Source organism: Artemia franciscana, chromosome 17, assembly GCF_032884065.1.
Source record: "Artemia franciscana chromosome 17, ASM3288406v1, whole genome shotgun sequence".
NCBI lineage: Eukaryota > Metazoa > Arthropoda > Branchiopoda > Anostraca > Artemiidae > Artemia > Artemia franciscana.
The window spans coordinates 9,097,693-9,117,243 of NC_088879.1; the positions used below are offsets into that span (position 1 = coordinate 9,097,693).

The 19,551-nt window shown below is 35.6% G+C and overlaps 1 protein-coding gene across 1 annotated transcript; it reads right to left on the reverse strand.

The window, feature by feature from the left end:
- Positions 1–496: 496 nt before the first annotated feature.
- On the reverse strand, positions 497–19,548 carry LOC136037796 (G patch domain-containing protein 4-like). The gene is made up of 4 exons (XM_065720629.1): positions 19,451–19,548; positions 9,904–10,026; positions 7,192–7,354; positions 497–2,723 (listed from the first exon to the last, which is right to left on the reverse strand). The coding sequence occupies exons 1-4, from the start codon at positions 19,521–19,523 to the stop codon at positions 1,004–1,006; spliced, it is 2,079 nt and encodes a 692-aa protein (XP_065576701.1). The 5' UTR covers positions 19,524–19,548; the 3' UTR covers positions 497–1,003.
- Positions 19,549–19,551: the final 3 nt, after the last annotated feature.

The following is a 19,551-nucleotide window of genomic DNA, read 5'->3' on the forward strand; positions in this document are numbered from 1 at the left end:
TGTCCAAAAAGCACAACCTCTCGGTATCTTGACCTGCATCTGTAAAACTTAGCTCAGTCATCTTCCCTTTTTTAGTGGGTTCCACCCCGCTATAAACTGGAGGGCGAACCTCATTTATTTGTGTAGCTGTACCTAAGGCCATTCTAAGACAATTCCTCGGGAGAATAGCTAAAATATCTCCCTTAACCTTCTGAACCTCTTTCCCAGCATCGACCTCTTGATATACTGTTAATCAAAAGACTACAAAAAACTATTCTTAGATAATTTCTCGGACAAACAGCTATCATGTCTTCCCCAGCCTTTTGATGCACCCACGCTTCAGAAACCTTCTTTAACCACTGTCAATATTACGGCTTGCAATATTCTCATCTTAATTCTAAGATTCAGGTTCCTATTCTGTCACTTTGCCTACAACAAAAAAACAACCCACGGCTTGGCTATTCCACTTTTTACATTTTTACTGCATCTATCATTTTTACTAATTATAATTCCAAAATAGTTGACACTATCAGAAAATTTTTTCAAGAAAACATAAGCAGTTCCAAATATAAATGTTTCAATTTTGCATTCCACACCCATAACCAAAATTGCTCTTGCGATTACACAACAAACAATATATTGCTTTCCAATAATAAATTCAATTTTTTTCACATTCTTGATTTCCTAACGATTGTTATTATGTAAATTCATGAATTTCCATATTTCTATATTTCTCACAGCAATTCGTTGTAAGTAACGAAATTTCTTTACGTGACGAAATTACGCAAACTAGTTCTTAAGCCACCCACTGGATCGCAAGTGGTTTTAACATTGAGACAGAGGAACTTGCATGTCTTTTGGCATAAAGTTCTTGCAGATGATAGTTGCTATAAATAGACCTAGGGTACAGGGACGTACACATGGGAAGAAGGAGGGGCCCGGGCTCACCCCTAAATATCCAAAGTTTTGTGTTTCTTTTCCTTCCCTCCCAACAAGAATCCCTGCGTACGTCACTTCTAGGGCACTAGCTTCCATACCCAACAATGTCATGGAGATTAGCCCCATGGAAGGAAGAAAAACTTGCTTTATAATAGGAAAACTGCAGTGACTTTAACGTGGATTCCTTAAACCCCTCAGGAATATAGCTAAATTTAGGTACAACTGCCTCTGGCTGCTTAACTGCTCTTGACACTACCATTTCTGGTTGCTCCATCTTTGCCTCCTCCAATTCCTCCTGTTTCTTTTTTTTCTCAGATTTCTTTTTTTGCTTTTTCTTTGTTTCAGAAATCATTTTTTCTACCTCAATTCCAATCGTAGTATCTTCCTTCTGTTCCTTCATTTTTGGTTTGCCGTTACTTAAGTTACACTTAGAATCCCCTTCATTCACTTCCACTACTTCAGCTTCTTGTTCTTTTGCCTTATTTTTCTCTATTTTCACTTCATGTTCCATTAAAATAGCTTGTTCAAAACCATTAACGTTAGCATCTACATCTTCTTTTTTCTCTTTATTTTTCTTTTTCTTCTTTTTGATTTCATTATATTCTACATTATAGTTGGATTCCTCTCTATTTATTTTTGTTGCTTCCATTTCACATTCTTTGGTCCATTTCACTTTATTTTGCGTCGCAATAACTTGTTCAGTGGCATCAAATTCTGCTTCTAAAGTTTCTTCTTTTTCTGTATTTTTCTTTTTCTTTCTTTTAATTTCTTTTTCATTGCCCATATTACATTTTAAAGATGCTACTTCATTACTATCATCTGGTACAATAAGATTGTCCGTTTCTTTAGATTTCTTCTCTTTTTTCCGTACTATATCCACTTCTCTAGAAGCAACATCCTGCTCAATTACGAATTCTTCCCTTTCTGTATCATTTTTCTTTGATTTTTTCTTTTTCTTCATTTTCATTTCTTGAACGGTCTCAGGATCTTTGTATACCTCGACATCTGAGGCATCATTTCTATTTTCTTTCGATTTCTTTTTCTTTTTAACCACTGATTCTTCTACCATTCTCGTTTCTATGTTCAAATCCTCGTTGTTAAATTCCTCTTTTCTTTCTTTCGACTTTTTCTTCTTCTTCTTCTTTTGAATGCCATCTTCACTGGAATGGACTTCAGCATGTATCTCGACCGAATTCACAATTGCTACTTCACCTATACTGGAACCACTAATAAACCTTACATCAACTTCATCGTTGAAACGAACAGAGGGCTTCTCCGTCACCTCCTTTTTCATCTTCTTTGATTTTTCAAGAATTTCATTCGTTTCATTATCAATCTCTTCAATTCTTCTTTTTCTTTTCTTAGTTGTTTCTGTCTCAAACTCAGAAAGTAAATTGACAAATATATTAGGCTTGCTTCTTTGCTCTAAACTGGGTTCAAACCCATACCCTTGCGGTTGCTCAGATACTCCAACAAAACTATTATAATTCGAAGATACTTCATCAGGTTTATACCCCAGTCCAAAACCAGGTCTATCACTAATCTCGTCATGCCTAGGCTGACTGCTCATGTTCACTTTCAGTTTTGCTAATTTACTTTGAAAGTATTCATTAATATTGCCTCGTTTGATTGTAGTCACTCCATGTGAGTTTGATTCCTCACCCAGTTCTTCCAACTCTTCATATTCGATTTTGTTTTCTTTTTTCTCTTCTTCTTCTTTCTTTTTCTCTCTTTCGCCAAGGATGCATTTTAAATCTTCTTGGGAATATCGGCTCATGTCTTTCCCACGTGTGAACTTGTGATAACTAAAACAAAATATGTATGAGATGTAACTATGTATGTAAATATGTATGAGAATAGCCTTAGTAGGCTCTTGAGGTATTCCCGAAAAACAAATTCATAGTGGCGTTTGAAAGATGTCGCCAAAGAATCCACACGCATTAATACTGAACAGTTATAAATACATTTTATTGATTCGTTTTAAATACCCTTCAGATAACGGAACCTTAAAAAGTCGACACTGACGGAGAAAAAAAAGAGAAAAAGCAAGGAATTGGTCCGCCCAAACTCAGAAAATGAAATGTGACTGTACAAAAATTCAGCATTACCAAAGAAAAAAAAAATTAGTCACGAAGCCGCAATTCTTGTTCATTTGTCGGAACAGTCGTTATATTTTGTCCACTGAAACCTAATCGCATTTTGACCCACGGACTAAATCTTTCGGCCAAGAAAATTGAACCCAAGGGGTATTAGATTACGGAAACACTCATAAGAGCTCTGCACTCATTTCTTGATTCTTTTTCATTTGGCGTAACTGTCGTTATATTTTCTCCACTGAATCTTAATCGCATTTCGACCCACGGACTAAATCTTTTGGCCAGGGAAAACGAACCCAAGGAGTGATATATTATGGAAACAATCATAAGAGCAAAGGCGGGTGAACAAAATAGCATATCAGCAGCATGAGAGGGGTAATTCTTTGTTATTGCTTGTTGTATGGTGCTAAGACCTGGACGACTGCGGCTTCTCTTTGTAATGCCATAGATGTGGCCCAAGCAAGCTCTTGAGACTAATCAAAGGAAGCAGGTGGTCAACAAATTCAAATCTCTTGTTTTGGGCAAGAGATTTGAATTTGACCCTGATGGTGACAGCCACAGGTCCCGTCGAAATTATCGTTTAAACAAAATCAAGACCTGACATCCATAGCTTAGGCAAGCTTATTACCATCTACCATTATTATCTACAAAACAGCACTGCTTAACTCAGCCATTTCTAATTGCGGGAAGCCCTAAGGAGGACAAATAAAAATAGCAGCATATGCCCTCCTACCACCCCAATCTGTTTAAAGCTTCGCTCTATACCCCTTCCATGAAATGATTTCCTCTAAATTCCTGTTCACGATCATTCCCCAATCGATTAGGGGAAGACCTGCTTTTCGTTTAGCCCCAGAGGGATGGCGAATAAGTTGCAGATGATTGCAATAAGCTGCAGGTCTTTTTTGCGAGCTGGAAAGCGAAACCACCTCAGCTTTCCATTGTCTATTTCTATAATTTGCGACAAGCGTCGCAAGATAGTTGTTCACAATAAGGCATCCACTGCAAAATAGTTTCAAGACACAATTCATTTCAATGAATTGTAATAGTTGTTCACAATAAGGCATAATTGTAAAATAGTTGTTCACAATAAGGCATCCACTGCAAAATAGTTTCAAGACACAATTCATTTCAATGAATTCATTTCACAATTTTCATTTCAAGACGAACGACATTTACGTTTTTCTCAATAAAGTTTCTGTTTAAACTTTCCAGAACTAGAATATAGATGGGGTGTAGAGATGAAACTAATATGTATAATAATTAAAGTTGCGACTTTATTATTACCAAAATCATGATGCAGATAATATGCCCCCCACATATATCCTACTTTAAAATGTGAAAAAAATTGAGACATCCACTTTCTCACAATACGATAAAAAAAAACTACTGACCAAAAACTAAATGAACTTCATCTTTAAGTAGATACTTAAATTCATAAAAATGGACATTGACAACAACAACAACACTATGTTTCAATTTTTAAAACAGTTTTAATTTAAATAGACTTGATTGCACTGTTATAAACAAACATTATCTTTAGCCGGCAAAGATGATGCGTATGCTCTCTCAGAATATGAACAACCATTAGTAAGCCAATTAGAGTAGATTTAATTAGTAAACAATTAGTAAACATGAACAACCATTAGTAAACCAATTAGAGTAGATTTAGCTGTTTTTTCTTATGTAAAAACAAGAGCTAAGAGCTCATATGGCACTCGTGACGAGGCGAGAAGAGCTAAGAGCCAAGAGATCATATGGTATGAGCTCTAACAAAATTCTATGAATCAATAGATTGATTTAAAAAGGAAAATAAGAGGCTTAATGCCGGTCAGGATTTAAAATAAGAGCTCTGAGTCACGATGTCCTTCTAAATATCAAAATTCATTAAGATCCGATCACCCACTCGTAAGTTATAAATACCTCATTTTTTCTAATCTTTCCTCTCCCTTTAGCCTCCTACATGGTCGAATCTGGGAAAACGACTTTATCAAGTCAAATTGTGCAGCTCCCTGACACGCCTATCAATTTTCATCGTCCTAGCATATCCAGAAGCACCAAACTCGCCAAATCACTGAACCCCTCCCCCCAACTCCCCCAAAGAGAGCGAAAGCAGTACGATTCTGTCAATCACGTTCGCTTGATCCGGTTGAGATTTAAAATAAGAGATCTGAGTTAAGAGGTCCTTCTAAATATGAAGTTTCATGAAGATCTGATCACTCCTTCGTAAGTTAAAAATACGTCATTTTTTCTTATTTTTCAGAATAAACCCCCCCCCCCCAATAAATCGGATCCGTTCCAACTATGTAAATCACGTCTGTAAGACTTCTGCTTATTTTTCCCACCAAGTTTCATCCCGATCCCTCCAATCTAAGCGTTTTTCATGATTTTAGGTTCCCCCACCCCAAACTTCCCCCAACGTCACCAGATCCAGTCAGGATTTAAAATGAGAGCTTTAAGACACGATATCCTTCTAGATATCATATTTCATTGAGATCCGATAACCCGTTCGTAAGTTAAAAATACCTCATTTTTTCTAATTTTTCAGAATTAACCCCTCCCCCAACTACCCCAAAGAGAGCAGATCCGTTCCGGTGATGTCAAACACGTATCTAGGACTCGTGATTGTTTTTTCCACCAAGTTTCATCCCGATCCCTCCACTCTAAATGTTTTTCATGTTTTAGGTTTCCCCCTCCCAACTCCCCCCCCCCCAATGTCACCAGATCTGATTGGGTTTAAAATAAGAGCTCTGAGCCACGATATCCTTCTAAATATCAAATTTCATTGAGATCCGATCACCTGTTCGTAAGTTAAAAATACCTCATTTTTTCTAATTTTTCAGAAATTCCCAACTCTCCCAAAGACAGCGGATCCGTTCCGTTTATGTAAATCATGTATCTAGCACTTGTGTTTATTTTTCCCACCAAGTTTCATCCTGATCCCTCCACTCTAAGTGTTTTCCAAGTTTTAGGTTTCCCCCTCCCAACTCCCCCCCCCCAATGTCACCAGATCCAGTCGGGAATTAAAATAAGAACTCTAAGACATGATATCCTTCTAAACACCAAATTTCATTGAGATCCGATCACCCGTTCGTCAGTCAAAAATACCTCATTTTTTCTAATTTTTCAGAATTACCCCCCCCCCCCCAACTACCCCAAAGAGAGCGGATCCGTTCCGATTATTTCAATCATGTATCTGAGACTTGTGCTTATTTTTCCCATCAAGTTTCATCCCGATCCCTCCACTCTAAGTGTTTTCCAAGATTTTAGGTTTCCCTCCCTCCAACTCCCCCCAATGTCATCAGATCCAGTCAGGATTTAAAATTAGAGCTCTGAGACACAATATCATTCCAAACATCAAATTTCATTAAGATCCCATCACCCATTCATAAGTTAAAAATACTTCATTTTTTCTATTTTTTCCGAATGAACCAGCCTCCCACTCCCCCCCAGGTGGTCAAATTGGGATAACGACTATTTCTAATTTAAGCTGGTCCCATCCCTGATACGCCTGCCAAATTTCATCGTCCTAGCTTACCTGGAAGTGCCTAAAGTAGCAAAACCGGGACCGACAGACAGAATTGGCGATTGCTATATGTCACTTGGTTAATACCAAGTGCCATAAAAACCCAAAAACCAATACTGTTAAAATTTTTGGAGGGGTAGGATTCTAGGAGAGATGGCACAATTGCCCCCATCCTCCTTAAAATTGACATCCTTTTTCGACATAATAAAAATATTTTTTTATTTTCCTTATCTACATCTTTGACAATTGTTTAATCGTTATGCTTTAGTTTATTTTATTAGTGATGATAAATTACATTCTGTTTAGATGCAATTAATTAAAAATAGTACAAGATAATAAAAAGATAAAAAATAACAATCGGAATCCTGTGAAAAAGAAAAATGAAAACAATTACAAAACAATATAATTATAATAGCAATTGACCCTTCAGCCAGGAAGTGCAATGGGAGGTTGGGGGCCAACAATCCTGTGCTTTTGCAAACCCTTCCTGTTTACCTACCCCAGATTTTTCCAGGTACTCATTTAGAGCTGCGTCGACTCTGGCTAAGCTTACAGGGTCACGCCACTGACCCCTATCCCAAACCAAATAAACGGGGATACTAGGATTCGAACCCTCGCCCTCTCGGACAAAGGATCCTAAATATAGCAACTTACTGAACTCGACTCTTTGTAGATTTTGATTTTTCTTCCAATGAAGCCGGTGCTATTGCGGGGTTCACTGGTTTCTCATCACAAACCACATTCAAGTTTGCCAAAATAGCATTAAAATCGTCTTTATGCGCAATCCAGTCATCATTAGACCACTTAAACCCGAGACCTGAAATTGAATAAAAGGGTAAAAATCAACAAAATACCACTAAGAGTCAAGGCCTCTTACCTAATAGTAAACAAATAACAAATAATACTACCTCCAGTCTATAATACAAAAATAATACTTGATAAACAAATAAAAAGAAATAAAAAAGGATAAACAAATAAAAGGATAAAAATCAACAAAATACCTCTAAGAGTCATAGCCTACAAAAAATGGGTAAAAATAAAGAATTGGTTGAAAAACCAAAAAAATCCCTTAAAGTCAAGGCCTAAAATATATAGGTAAAAATAAAAAAAAGACCCCTTAAATGTCAAGACCTGGAGAAGAAAAGGATGGGTAAAAATTAACAAAAGGGTAAAATTTATTGGTTAAAAGAAAATGGAAATTAATTTATTTCAGTTAGTTCCTTGAATACCAATAAAATGATTAAAAAAACAACAATCAACGCTTCTACAGGCTTCCTTTTCAACTGAACAAATACAGAAACTACTGTGATAACAATATAGAAGGATAAAAATCAACAAAATACCTCTAAGAATCAAGGATTAACTTTTTATTGCATCATTTATATACGGCTTGTCATTAGAATATTTTTTTTCTTTTTGACCTCTGGAAAATGAATTAAATGATTATTGATAAGTTTTTTGGAAAAGTTCGGCTTCCATATTCGATTCGTCGGCAGCAAATACATCTTCCCATTGCTCTTCTGAAGGCCATGTACCAAAATTGAGTAGACCACTATCAGTAATTGGTCGATACTTAAATACAACAAATTTATGCTTGCGGATATGATCTTCTATCGGATTTAGCAAAAGCGTAAGATGGTAACTGCCACCAAGTGGGGGAGAGAATTGGGTCTTTGATAGAATTCATGCATGTTTGTACAAATAATATCAAGAGAAGTACCATCTTTTGTGGTTGGGATATTAACAATTTGTTTCAAATTAGCTTCTCAACAAAGATGACTTGTATTTAGTGCATTTTCATCACCGGTAAGCAGGATCCCAGCTGTGCTAACATGATGATCACCTTGATGGTTGGTGATCCCCTCATAATTCTCGATGAGCACAAGTGCTGCCGAATGAGTTATTGAAAAATGTACAATTATGGTGAAAGACTGAAATCTGGTAAATGTCAACATTCACTGGTGAATGTCTGAAATTCCTTTTTCTCTGCTTGGCTTCAGTCAGCTTTGTCAGATTTATACAAGGTTTGGTTTCAAAAGTTACGTTAGGTTAAATTAGATTATAAATCTCAGAAATAAGTTAAAAACCTAACCTAACCTGTCACCATTAGACCTTGTATAAAACTGACAAAGCTAACAGGCAAATCCAAGGAGAAAAATCTAAATATGAACAAATGGCATTATTTTGGATGGTGTCTTTAAGTCAGTCATCTGCGAGTAGATCTCCACATCTCCTTTTGGGGAGGTGTGGAGAACTTTTGCTAGAACACAGCTTCTTAAGGCAACAAGATAAAGATTTAGGTACACTACTTGCTCTGACTACCTTCAATTTGGCCGTTTCGTGAAGCTTGGTGATCACCTGTGATACCATGATCATCCCCTTGGTGGTAGGTGATCACCTCAGCATTCTTGATGAGCCCAAGTAGTGCAAAATGAGTTATTGAAAAATGTCAAACAGCTGTATACCTGGAGTCATAATAAAGGGTTTGAATAAAATTGGGACTTCATGGGAGAGGTAACAAGCTTAGAATAGATTGGGGTGGAGGAGGAGGGTGCAAAGCTGTGTGGGCCTAATGCGGCTTAAAATTAGCATTATTAGTGGTAAGAGTTATAGCTTGCTCACTCTGTATAGCCTAGGATACAATCAAAATACATAAAAAACGCCCATACCTGTCAATCTTGATGAGCACACTGAAAAATGAGCTATTGAAAAACTCTCAATAGTTTCTAGGATAAGACTAACAGTGTTTTCCTCCCTATTTCTTAACCCCAAGGTCAGTTAATCTTATTTTCGTATTACAAAATAGGAGAGAGTTAAATTGCTTTTCTCTAGGAGAGGGTTTGAAGCAAAAAAAAAAACATTTTAGATCAACCAATCAGTTTCTACACGGAGAATTGCCCCCCAATCCACCACTGGCCTCTCTTGCATCTGGTGCAAAATGATCATTAGCGCCCCCCTTGTCTCCCATAAAATTTTAAGCCCCACTTTAACAAACATTTTATTTATTAGCCAAATTATTTTCAAATTATTTATAATTAATAATTTTTTTACATTATTTTTCAATTTATTATTCAAATTATTTAATTAGTATGAATTATTTTATTTTAGTTATTTTATTAATCTTTAAACTATTTCTTATTTTTAAACTTATTAATTAATTAACACTTTATAAATTATTTTTATTTATTAACTGCTCCCTCTACTTTACTGCAATGAAAACAAAATTTCATAAATTACTTAATGATTATTACTGTTAGATTATTTATTTGAAATTTTGCGCTCAGAAAAATGTCTGTGCCTGGGTCCATTAAGGCTCTTCCCTCTAAAACCACCACTGTATGGGTAGGCAACTAGATATAAAATTACCTTTACTATCTTGTTTATACATGACTCTAATAGGGTCCAAGCCACCTTGCTGATCCTTACCAAGTCCTTTTCCCTTTGTCCATCCCATTCGTTCCATTAGTTTCTGGCCAAACTTTTTCTCATCTATAAAATTTATTTAGCGTTATTAGAAATTAACTAAATAGACAATAAACAAAAATTCAAATGGTACTATTATCACATCTAATGAAGGTGCCAAAAGAGGAATAATTGGTCACAAATATTAACATTAATTTTAGTTAAGTTTTGCCCTCTTCCTCATAGAAAATTCTCCCCTGGTCTCTTCCCAAGTACATACTGAAATAAAGTCTCTCAAATCAAATATAAAACTATGAATCATGCAGCAAAAAAATACTAGTAAATCACATATTTATGCAAACAAAACTATACACACGTCCAACCTTTAAAGAAAGGGAAAAGAAAGAATTCCCACAGGAGAGCCTGGATACATCTTTACACACTCTTTTATCTCCTGGGGAAAATCTCTTATCTCCTCCCTGTGCACAGATATGCTAAAAAGCCATATCAGTTTAGTTAATATTTACAACATTCAGAAATGCAAGGTGTGTGTGTGTGTGTGTGTTTGGAGGGGGGCGTATAGCAGAAGATAGCAATTATTTATGGTACTTGTGTATTATTCAGAACACACTCAATCAGTGAAGTTAGGTTCTTTTGTGAAACAAACTACAATGCACGTACATTTTAATTAAATATTTGGTACTTGTTCATTATCCAAAACACACTCAAGGATTTTGCTGAAAAAACATGGTTTCATAGCCACAAAGACAAAACTCAATTTAGTTTGCTAAGCATAGTGATAGAAGATACAAATCATATATCATACACAGATACAAATCATATAAGACAAACCAGCTCCACAGCTCTGTCGATCCCACAGAGTGAGCCAAAAGGAAAAGGGCTAAATAGTATCGACTGAAAAGCCCGTCTGCTGAATAAGAAGAAGAACTACACATCACACTTTCAGCTGAAGGCAGGGAGTCGGGAGATTAGTGCCTTTACTACACAGATTGGTCTAAGATGTTGTTTATTTTTTTTTTTTTTTTTTTTTTTTTTTTAATAATCTATGCATATTCATTTTCTTGAGCACTCATTAAAAAAAAGACACAAATTAGGTCCAAGTGTACATGATCCCATTGATTATTTTATTCATACCAGAGCATACAAGAACATGTGAAGGATTTAATGACAAAATAAGGAGTAAACAACTGCATTTATTACTCTTTCAGAGCTCTAGCTCATTACTCATAACCATGATGTTGCTCAAAATAGGAGAGAACTAAAAAAAAAAATACGAAATTACTTCGTGTATTAAAGGGACTGTTCCCTCGTCAACGTCCCGCTCATTACGGTAAAGTCTGACTCAAAATCTCTCAATTCTACTTTATAAAACAGTAAGTAACTTTAAAGAAAAGAACGGGACGTTGACGAGGGAACAGCCCCTTTAATACACGGAGTAATTTCTGTTCGTTTTAAGTTTTAATGTCGCTCCTTACTTTCAGTGAAAAAACTTGTTTTTTTAATTTCTGAACGTTTTTGAATTAATGCATGTTTGAATTTGGCTCTTCGAAAATGAATAGTTAAAACAAAATTTGTGTATTGATTTTTTGCTTTTGCTAAATGGCTTTCTAAGCCATTAGTAATGTTTGACTCTTTCTCTTAATTCTACTTTATAAAACAGTAAGTAACTTTAAAGAAAAGAGCGGGACGTTGACGAGGGAACAGCCCCTTTAATACACGGAGTAATTTCTGTTCGTTTTAAGTTTTAATGTCGCTCCTTACTTTCAGTGAAAAAACTCGTTTTTTTTTAATTTCTGAACGTTTTTGAATTAATGCATGTTTGATTTTGGCTCTTCGCAAATGAATAGTTAAAACAAAATTTGTTTATTAATTTTTTGCTTTTGCTAAATGGCTTTCTAAGCCATTAGTAAAGTTTGACTCAAAATCTCTCAATTCTACTTTATAAAACAGTAAGTAACTTTAAAGAAAAGAGCGGGACGTTGACGAGGGAACAGTCCCTTTAATACACGGAGTAATTTCTGTTCGTTTTAAGTTTTAATGTCGCTCCTTACTTTCAGTGAAAAAACTTGTTTTTTTTTATTTCTGAACGTTTTTGAATTAATGCATGTTTGATTTTGGCTTTTTGCAAATGAATAGTTAAAACAAAACTTGTGTATTAATTTTTTGCTTTTGCTAAATGGCTTTCTCTTAGTTTTGATCAGACGATTTTGAGAAAAAGGGTGGGGGAGGAGGCCTAGTTGCCCTACAATTTTTGGTTACTTAAAAAGACAACTAGAATTTTTAATTTTTAACGAACGTTTTTATTAGTAAAAAAATATCCGTAGCTTACAAATTAACTTACGTAACAAATTTCTATATTGGTATATTTTTATTATGTATATGAGGGGGTTTACCCCCCCCCCGTTAATACCTCACTCTTTACAGTAAAGCTTTAATTTTGTCCCAATTCTTTAAGATTGACCCCTGAATCACACAGGCTGAAGAATAAATAGTTGAAATTACTAAAAATACTTTAGCATAAAGAGCGAGGTATTTAGGAAGAGATGAACCCCCCATATGCGTAATAATCTCTGTTCGTTTTAAGCTTTAATGCTGGTCCTTACTTTCAGTGGAAAAAGATTTCATATTTATTTTTCATTGTTTTTTTTTTTTAAATAGTGCTAGAAAATCCTGCACCCCTTGATGGAATTTTTCTTCTCCCATGACAAATTCCTCCAAGGGAAGATCCTCCTATGTAGCCCCCCTAAACCCCCCTCCCCAACCAAAAAAATCCCCTGAAAAGGTCTGTACACTTCCCAGTAACCATTACTGTATGTAAATACTGGTCAAAGTTTGTAACTTGCAGCCCTCCCCCAGGGACTGTGGGGAAGTAAGGCAGCCCCAAAGACATAGTTATTATGTTTTTCAACTATGCTGAACAAAAAAATATCTCAAAATTTTGATCCGTTGACTTTGGGAAAAATGAGCGTGGGAGGGGGCCTAGGTGCCCTCCAATTTTTCAGTCACTTAAAAAGGGCACTAAAACTTTTAATTTCCATTAGAATGAGCCCTCCTGCGACATTCTAGGACCACTTGGTCAATACAATGACCCCTGGGAAAAAAACAAAAAACAAACAAATAAACACACATCCATGACCAGTCTTCTGGTAAAAAATACTAAGTTCCACATTTTTGTAGATAGGACCTTGAAACTTCTAAAGTAGGGTTCTCTGATACGCCGAATGCGATGGTGTGATTTTCGTTAAGATGCTATAACTTTTATGGGGTATTTCCCTCTATTTTCCAAAACAAGGCAAATTTTCTCAGGCTCGTAACTTTTGGTGAGTAAGGCTAAATTTAATGAAACTTATATATTTAAAATGAGCATAAAAATCTGATTCTTTTGGTGTATCTATTAGTATTAAAATTCCTTTTTTAAGAGTTTTGATTACTATTGAGCCGGGTTGCTCCTTACTACAGTTTGTTACCACAAACTGTTTGATAAGAAAGGTAGCTCCACCCTAAAAATTTGTAGAAAAAGGAGTTTTCTAGTTTGGCTATAGTGCAAAAATCTGATTGTTTTTATATATAAATATTCTTTGATTTTTTCCCTTGTCTACTTTATTCCTTCTATCCTACTGTAAACATAATCTAGATTTCATAAACTTCACATTTCCATTTTATGTCCACTTTTGAAACCTTAAAGTCATTAGACTGGAAAATTGGCTGTACATGATCCCATTGACACTAATGCATATCATAAAATGGGAATCAGATGCTTCAGAAAATCTTACAAGTTAATTTAGCAGCAGTGATAATTACCTTAAATCACTTCTTCTAGCAACTAAGGTTGAAGAACCTGTATATTTTAACAGGTAACATTGACTCAATATTCATGTTACAGTTCATGAGTAGATCATCATTGTTTGCATATATACATGACAGTTTGGTTTCATGGTTGGGTCTCACTAGATATATTGCTGACAAGATGTGTTTGAGGGCTAAAAGGGTGGATGGCTCAGGTGGTATAAGCTCTCCAATTTAAACCCACTTAGTCCCCTCCTTGGGCGGCCACCCTTTTATTGATTTTCAGGCATGCACATTTCATCTGGAAAACTTTGGTCCTTCCTCTTACTAAGGCATTCATTAATTAGAAACCAAGTCTTTTTCAGAGAGAAATGAACTTTCTCAAACTCTCATTCATAATAATTCCTTTTTTTTCTATCCAATAGATATGACCAAACTATACAAGGGTCTTGTGCAACCATTGCTAGAAATTGGGATGTGTGATTACCCCTGAACAAGGGTGATCAGCAAAACATAGAGATGGGCAACAAAAGTTGTTGGTGGATGCAAGAATCTTGACTATCCATCTCGATTGAATAAACTGGAGCTTCCAACACTTGTGTAAATGTGTCAAAGAGGGGATTTCAAAATGACATATAAGCTTTTGAATGCTGACTCCTCCAGCCAAAATCTATTTCTGTTTGATGCACCCTCCAGGACAAGGAGGCATAAGTAAGAAGTTGCCCAAGAAGAGGGCAGATACCAGAGTCTGCAACCGCTACTTCTCCAATAGAGTGATTAACTATTAGAACAATCTACCCAGTACTGCTCCCTCTGTTGATGCCTTTAAGGTTGCTGTTGACAAGAGTTGTTCCATTAAGCCATGGAAGACAAAGTAGGATGCAATTGAGTCAATGGCTCCCCATCATCATTAACCAGTGACTCTACAGGATTCTTTCCTTATTTTGCTGGACAACGCAATTTAAGGTATTGTCAATTTGAAAAAGAATAAATCACCAAACTTTTATATACAGCTCAGGGCTATGTCCATACATTAGAGGAGGTAGGGGTGGCATTCGATTAATTTAAAGGTTTTACTATTATTTAGCTGGGCAGAATCACTGTCATGATTATTACTTACTGACAAACACTCTTCATACAAAAATGATGGAGCATTATAAAGAAAGAAACAAAAGAGCAGTATACTTCTAGAATGAAAGATGATAAAAAAAAACAACAAAGAACATAGGCACTTGTAACAAAAGTGAGGAAGAAGAGCTATGAAAATGCTCTAGTTTAGATGCTCTAGTCTGGCCCAGTTTAGAAGGACTTGTTTCCAAGCATAGTTTGAAATCTCCTGGTTTTTCTATAAGTTTAGAAACAGCTATAATAGGATCTGCTGTAAAAAGGCTTTATGCTATTCTGCTGAAGGCTTCTGCTATTGGAGAGCTTTAAACTACATGTCCAAATTGTATATCTCAGTGTGTACACATGCTTACCAGCATGTGTAAAAATCTTCCAGAAGAATACAATGTAGAGAATGTAGAGGAAAGCAACAGTGTCATACAGCTTTGACAGGTAATTACAATTAAAACAAAGCTCAGCAGAGACTATGACAGCATTTGAAGCTGATATGTGGTGTTTTATGTATTCTGTTAGGAGATTAAATAAAAAAAACAAGTTTTTTCAACTGAAAGTAAGGAGTGACATCAAAACTTAAAACGCACAGAAATTACTTCGTATATGAAAGAGGCTGCTTCCTCATCAACGCCCCGCTCTTTACGCTAAAGTTTGACTCTTTCTCTCAATTCTTCTTTCTAAAACAGTATAAAACTTTATTAAAACAAATTAAAACAAAGCTCAGCAGAGACTATGACAGCATTTGAAGCTGATATGTGGTGTTTTATGTATTCTGTTAGGAGATGACAAAGCTTGAGTCAAGTTAGTCACAACATGGCTTTTGTTCAGGAAGATCTGGGGACTGCAATATCCTTGAATTGTATGATCACATCACCAAGGTGCTTGATATGGGGATACCTGCTGACATGATTTTGCATGACTTTTCTAAAGCTTTTGACAAAGTGTGTCACAAGCAACTTGCAATTACATTATGTGCTGTCAAACTTTAAGAGAAATCCCTGCTCTGGATCTTTGATTTTCTTTATTTGTGATCTCAATGTGTTCAGTTATTTAATGACTCTGGTTATCATATTCTTTCTTCCTCTATGCATGTTCTGAGTGGAGTTCCTCCAGGAAGTGATTTTAGTCCTACATTATTTAATATCATAATCAATGATGCTCTTTCCATTATCAGCAGTAAATCAACTCTTTATTCAGACAACCTAAAGCTTCTTGGACCAGCTCTGTCCTGTGAAGATCCTGCTCAGCTACAAAATTTTTTCTTAGGCTTCCCACTCTCCCCTGTAAATAATGAGCAGCATCTTGGTAAGGATCTGTGTATCTTAAGCTTGAATAGACCAATTTCTCTTCTTCTCATCATCTCTAAGGTTGTTGAAAAAATAGTGTATTGTAGACTCTCTCCATTTGCATTTAGTACTAAAGTCACTCCAGGAAATTTTCTCATAACTAACCATCAGTATGGTTTTTGTCCCACTTTCTCTACCTTGTATGCACTTTCAGATGAAACAGAGTTTTTGTGTGTATTAATCTGGATAAGGGCTTGTGTGTTTTGGGTCTATTTCTTGACTTTTCAAAGGCCTTTGATATGGTTGACCACTCTGTTCTTTTGTCTAAACTATCTTTATTTGGAGTGCATGGAGTCCCATTAGAATGCTGAAGATCTTATCTGTCAGAGTGATCTCAATATGTTTTGGTTAATGGTACTTCTTCCTCTATTTTGTGTTTACTAAAAGATGTCCAACAGGGCTTTGTGCATGGAATAATTTTGTTTTTAATTTACATTAATGATCTTGTTGATAGTCTACATCCCAATATTCACCCTTTTCTTTTTGCAGATTACAGTAACTTTCTCATTGCTACAGTGGACCTGCCATCTGCCACTTCCATAGCTCAAGGTCTTCTTGACAAAGTAAAGGATTGGTGCTGGTCAAATGGAATGGCTCTTAACAGCTGGAATAGTGCCATTGTCAATTTCAGGACCCACTACTGTTTGAGAAACATACAGGAGCCAGTCACCCTGACTTATGGGAACAATATTATACCATAAGCTACAATGGTGAAATTTCTTGGTGTGCAGTTTCTTTTAAATGGCATATAACTCACACCTGTTCCCTCATCCTCCACCAGTCTTCAATGTTGCACTAGGTTAGTTCATTTCTTCCTCCAGATGTTATGCTTTCACTATATTATGCTTTTATTTTTCTTTACTTTCTTATTGCTGCTCTGTCTGGGGTAGTACTAATAAATATCTTCTCTGCTCACTTCAAAGAACCCAAAACAAGACAGCAAAGGCTAGTTTTCTTCTCCATTGGCTTTACCCTTTTTCGGATCTTTATAGTGATACTGGAATAGCTCTGTTGGATTGTATTGTGGGTAAAAGTAATCTTTATTCAGTGCATTCTCCATTTCTAGGAACATTTCCATTGCCTCTGCAGCAGTTTTTGTATTTTATACAAAAAGCTCAGTTATGTATTTTTCATCAATCATCTACAGCAGCCCAGATGTCTCCTGTTTATCAACCAATTCTATTATGGAACTCCATCCCTCAGGATGTCCTTTTATTTCTTTCTGCAAAGGCAGTTATTTGTCAGGTCTTTCTAGGGTAGTAATTTTTATCTCTCTCCTTTATTTTATTTTCCTTGTTTTCTCTTTTCCTTTTGTTTCTCCTTTTGAAATTCTTTCCCAACTGATATATCTCTCTCTTATTCTTTTTAAAATTATTTCAGGAATCTTCTTAACTTTGAAGTCTATGTTTATTTGTCTTTTTCTCAGAATTTTTCAGATGTTCTAATGTCAACTTGGTCTTTCTTGTTTCTCTACTTGAGTTTGGATACAAGGAGTATTCTGTAGCCTACAGGCCTATTTATCCATCATAGCAGGGGGGAGGGCAGAGTAAATTGAAAAATCTGTTGCAAAATCTAAGGGCACAATAAACTACCCCTCCCTTTTCTAATGGCCAAATATATAATAAATTGTGTGTAGGCCTATGCAACAAGTTTTCTATACTCCAATTTTTTTTTTAAACTGATTTAACAGTAGACCTAATAAGCAGTTGAGAATAAGAGTAAGCAAACAGACAATGTGTTAAATATTGCTAATCTAGTGTAGGCCTTTGTATTTGTTAATTAGAGAGTGAGGGACAAGATTTATTGGTATACCTTAGCCTAGGGAATGACAAAGCATATGCCTAAGTAAGCATATTTAGAACAATAAAAAAAGTCATTTTCAGAATTTTATAGTGTTTTCTTCTGGTGAAAAAAGATACTAGCTGCATCCTTTGATCACCATTCACTAGAGCAGTTGAACTGACAATGTTGGACATTCAAGTACTTAATTTTTGTTTTTACTTCATGGTGAACATTTATGTGGCCATTCAGGATTCTTCTGTAAAAATAAGAATAAAAAATGGATGGCTGAAGTACCATCAGTTTTTAAATTATAGTCAACAGGGGAGCAAAGCTTTTTTTTTCAAGAGAAATACAAAAAAAAGATATTATTCATAAAAATATCCCCAAAAGTTTTTTTTCAAAGTTTAAGGAGGAGTGTCCCCCCTCAATAAGTGCAAATGTTACACTTTAGATCTAAACTTACAACATTTTATACAACAAGTTAATTTAAAACAAGCCTCAAGGCTAACCAGCCAGATATTCTAAATTCTTCCTACTAGTCAAAGGCCAATCCTTTTCTTGTCTTGTTGTCTACTTAATACTTTTCATGCTGAAAAGTATCTTCAAACCTTTACCTTTTAGTCTACTTTAATGTAGTCATCTTCCAAAATAGCAAAATGGTCTCTCATTTAGAATCTGGTAAAATTCTAGTTAATTGACTTCATGCTATCTCAGAAAGGGTTTAGGCTAGGAAAATGAAACTTTCAGGGATGAATCTACAGACTAAAGTATGTCCCTGGAATGTATTTTGAAGTGACTACCTCTACTCCTTCTCCCACTAGAGGGCCCTGATCTTTAATGACCTCTAAAAATATGCATGTTCTAGGCCTAAAAGTGAAACCTTGCAAAATGGATCTGCTTAACTGAAGTAAAACAAAATTGCTTTCAGCTTCATAACTTTGCTCAACTCCATTTCATAAGGTTTTAAAGATATGCAAATACGTTTCCCAAATTTTGAAAAAAAAACATTGATGGGTCTCAAAATTGTACTCAAATAATAGGAATTGCATTTTCAGAACTAAAGGCAGAGAAAAAGCAACTAGTAGCCTAACTGAAAATTCAGGTAGGCTAAAATGTTGTTTTGTCAGAATTTCAACCTGTCATGTAGGCAAATTTCAGGGCCCTCTAGATGGAGAAGGAGTGAAGGTGGGTACTTTAAAATGCCTTCCTAGAACATACTTTAGCCTGCAGACCCACCCCTGAAAGTTTCATTTTCCTAGCCTAAACCCTTTCTGGGATAGCAAGAAGTCAATTAACTAGAATTTTACCTTCATTTTTAAATCTTATTTGAGTCCTGTAAGCAAAACCATAAAATAGCCTATTCGACTAACCAAGGCTTTGCATCCTAACATGATAAAGAAATAGACATTTCCGTGTAAATACACACTACTAATAAAATAAGCAAAATTATATTTTACCGTTCATCCATAGCTTTCCTCTTGGATTAAGTGTCCATTTTACTTTAGAGCGTTTTTCCGCAAGCATGGCCATGGTAATTTTAAAATTTCTGCGTCGCTTC

Excerpts from the sequence above, each read along its gene's own strand:
- LOC136037796 (XM_065720629.1), bottom strand. The coding sequence starts at position 19,523 with ATGGCCATGCTTGCGGAAAAACGCTCTAAAGTAAAATGGACACTTAAT. Across the intron at positions 7,355-9,903 it reads GTATAAACAAGATAGTAAAG|GTCTCGGGTTTAAGTGGTCT; the intron begins GTAATTTTATAT and ends ATTCAATTTCAG. Across the intron at positions 2,724-7,191 it reads TCTACAAAGAGTCGAGTTCA|TTATCACAAGTTCACACGTG; the intron begins GTAAGTTGCTAT and ends ATTTTGTTTTAG.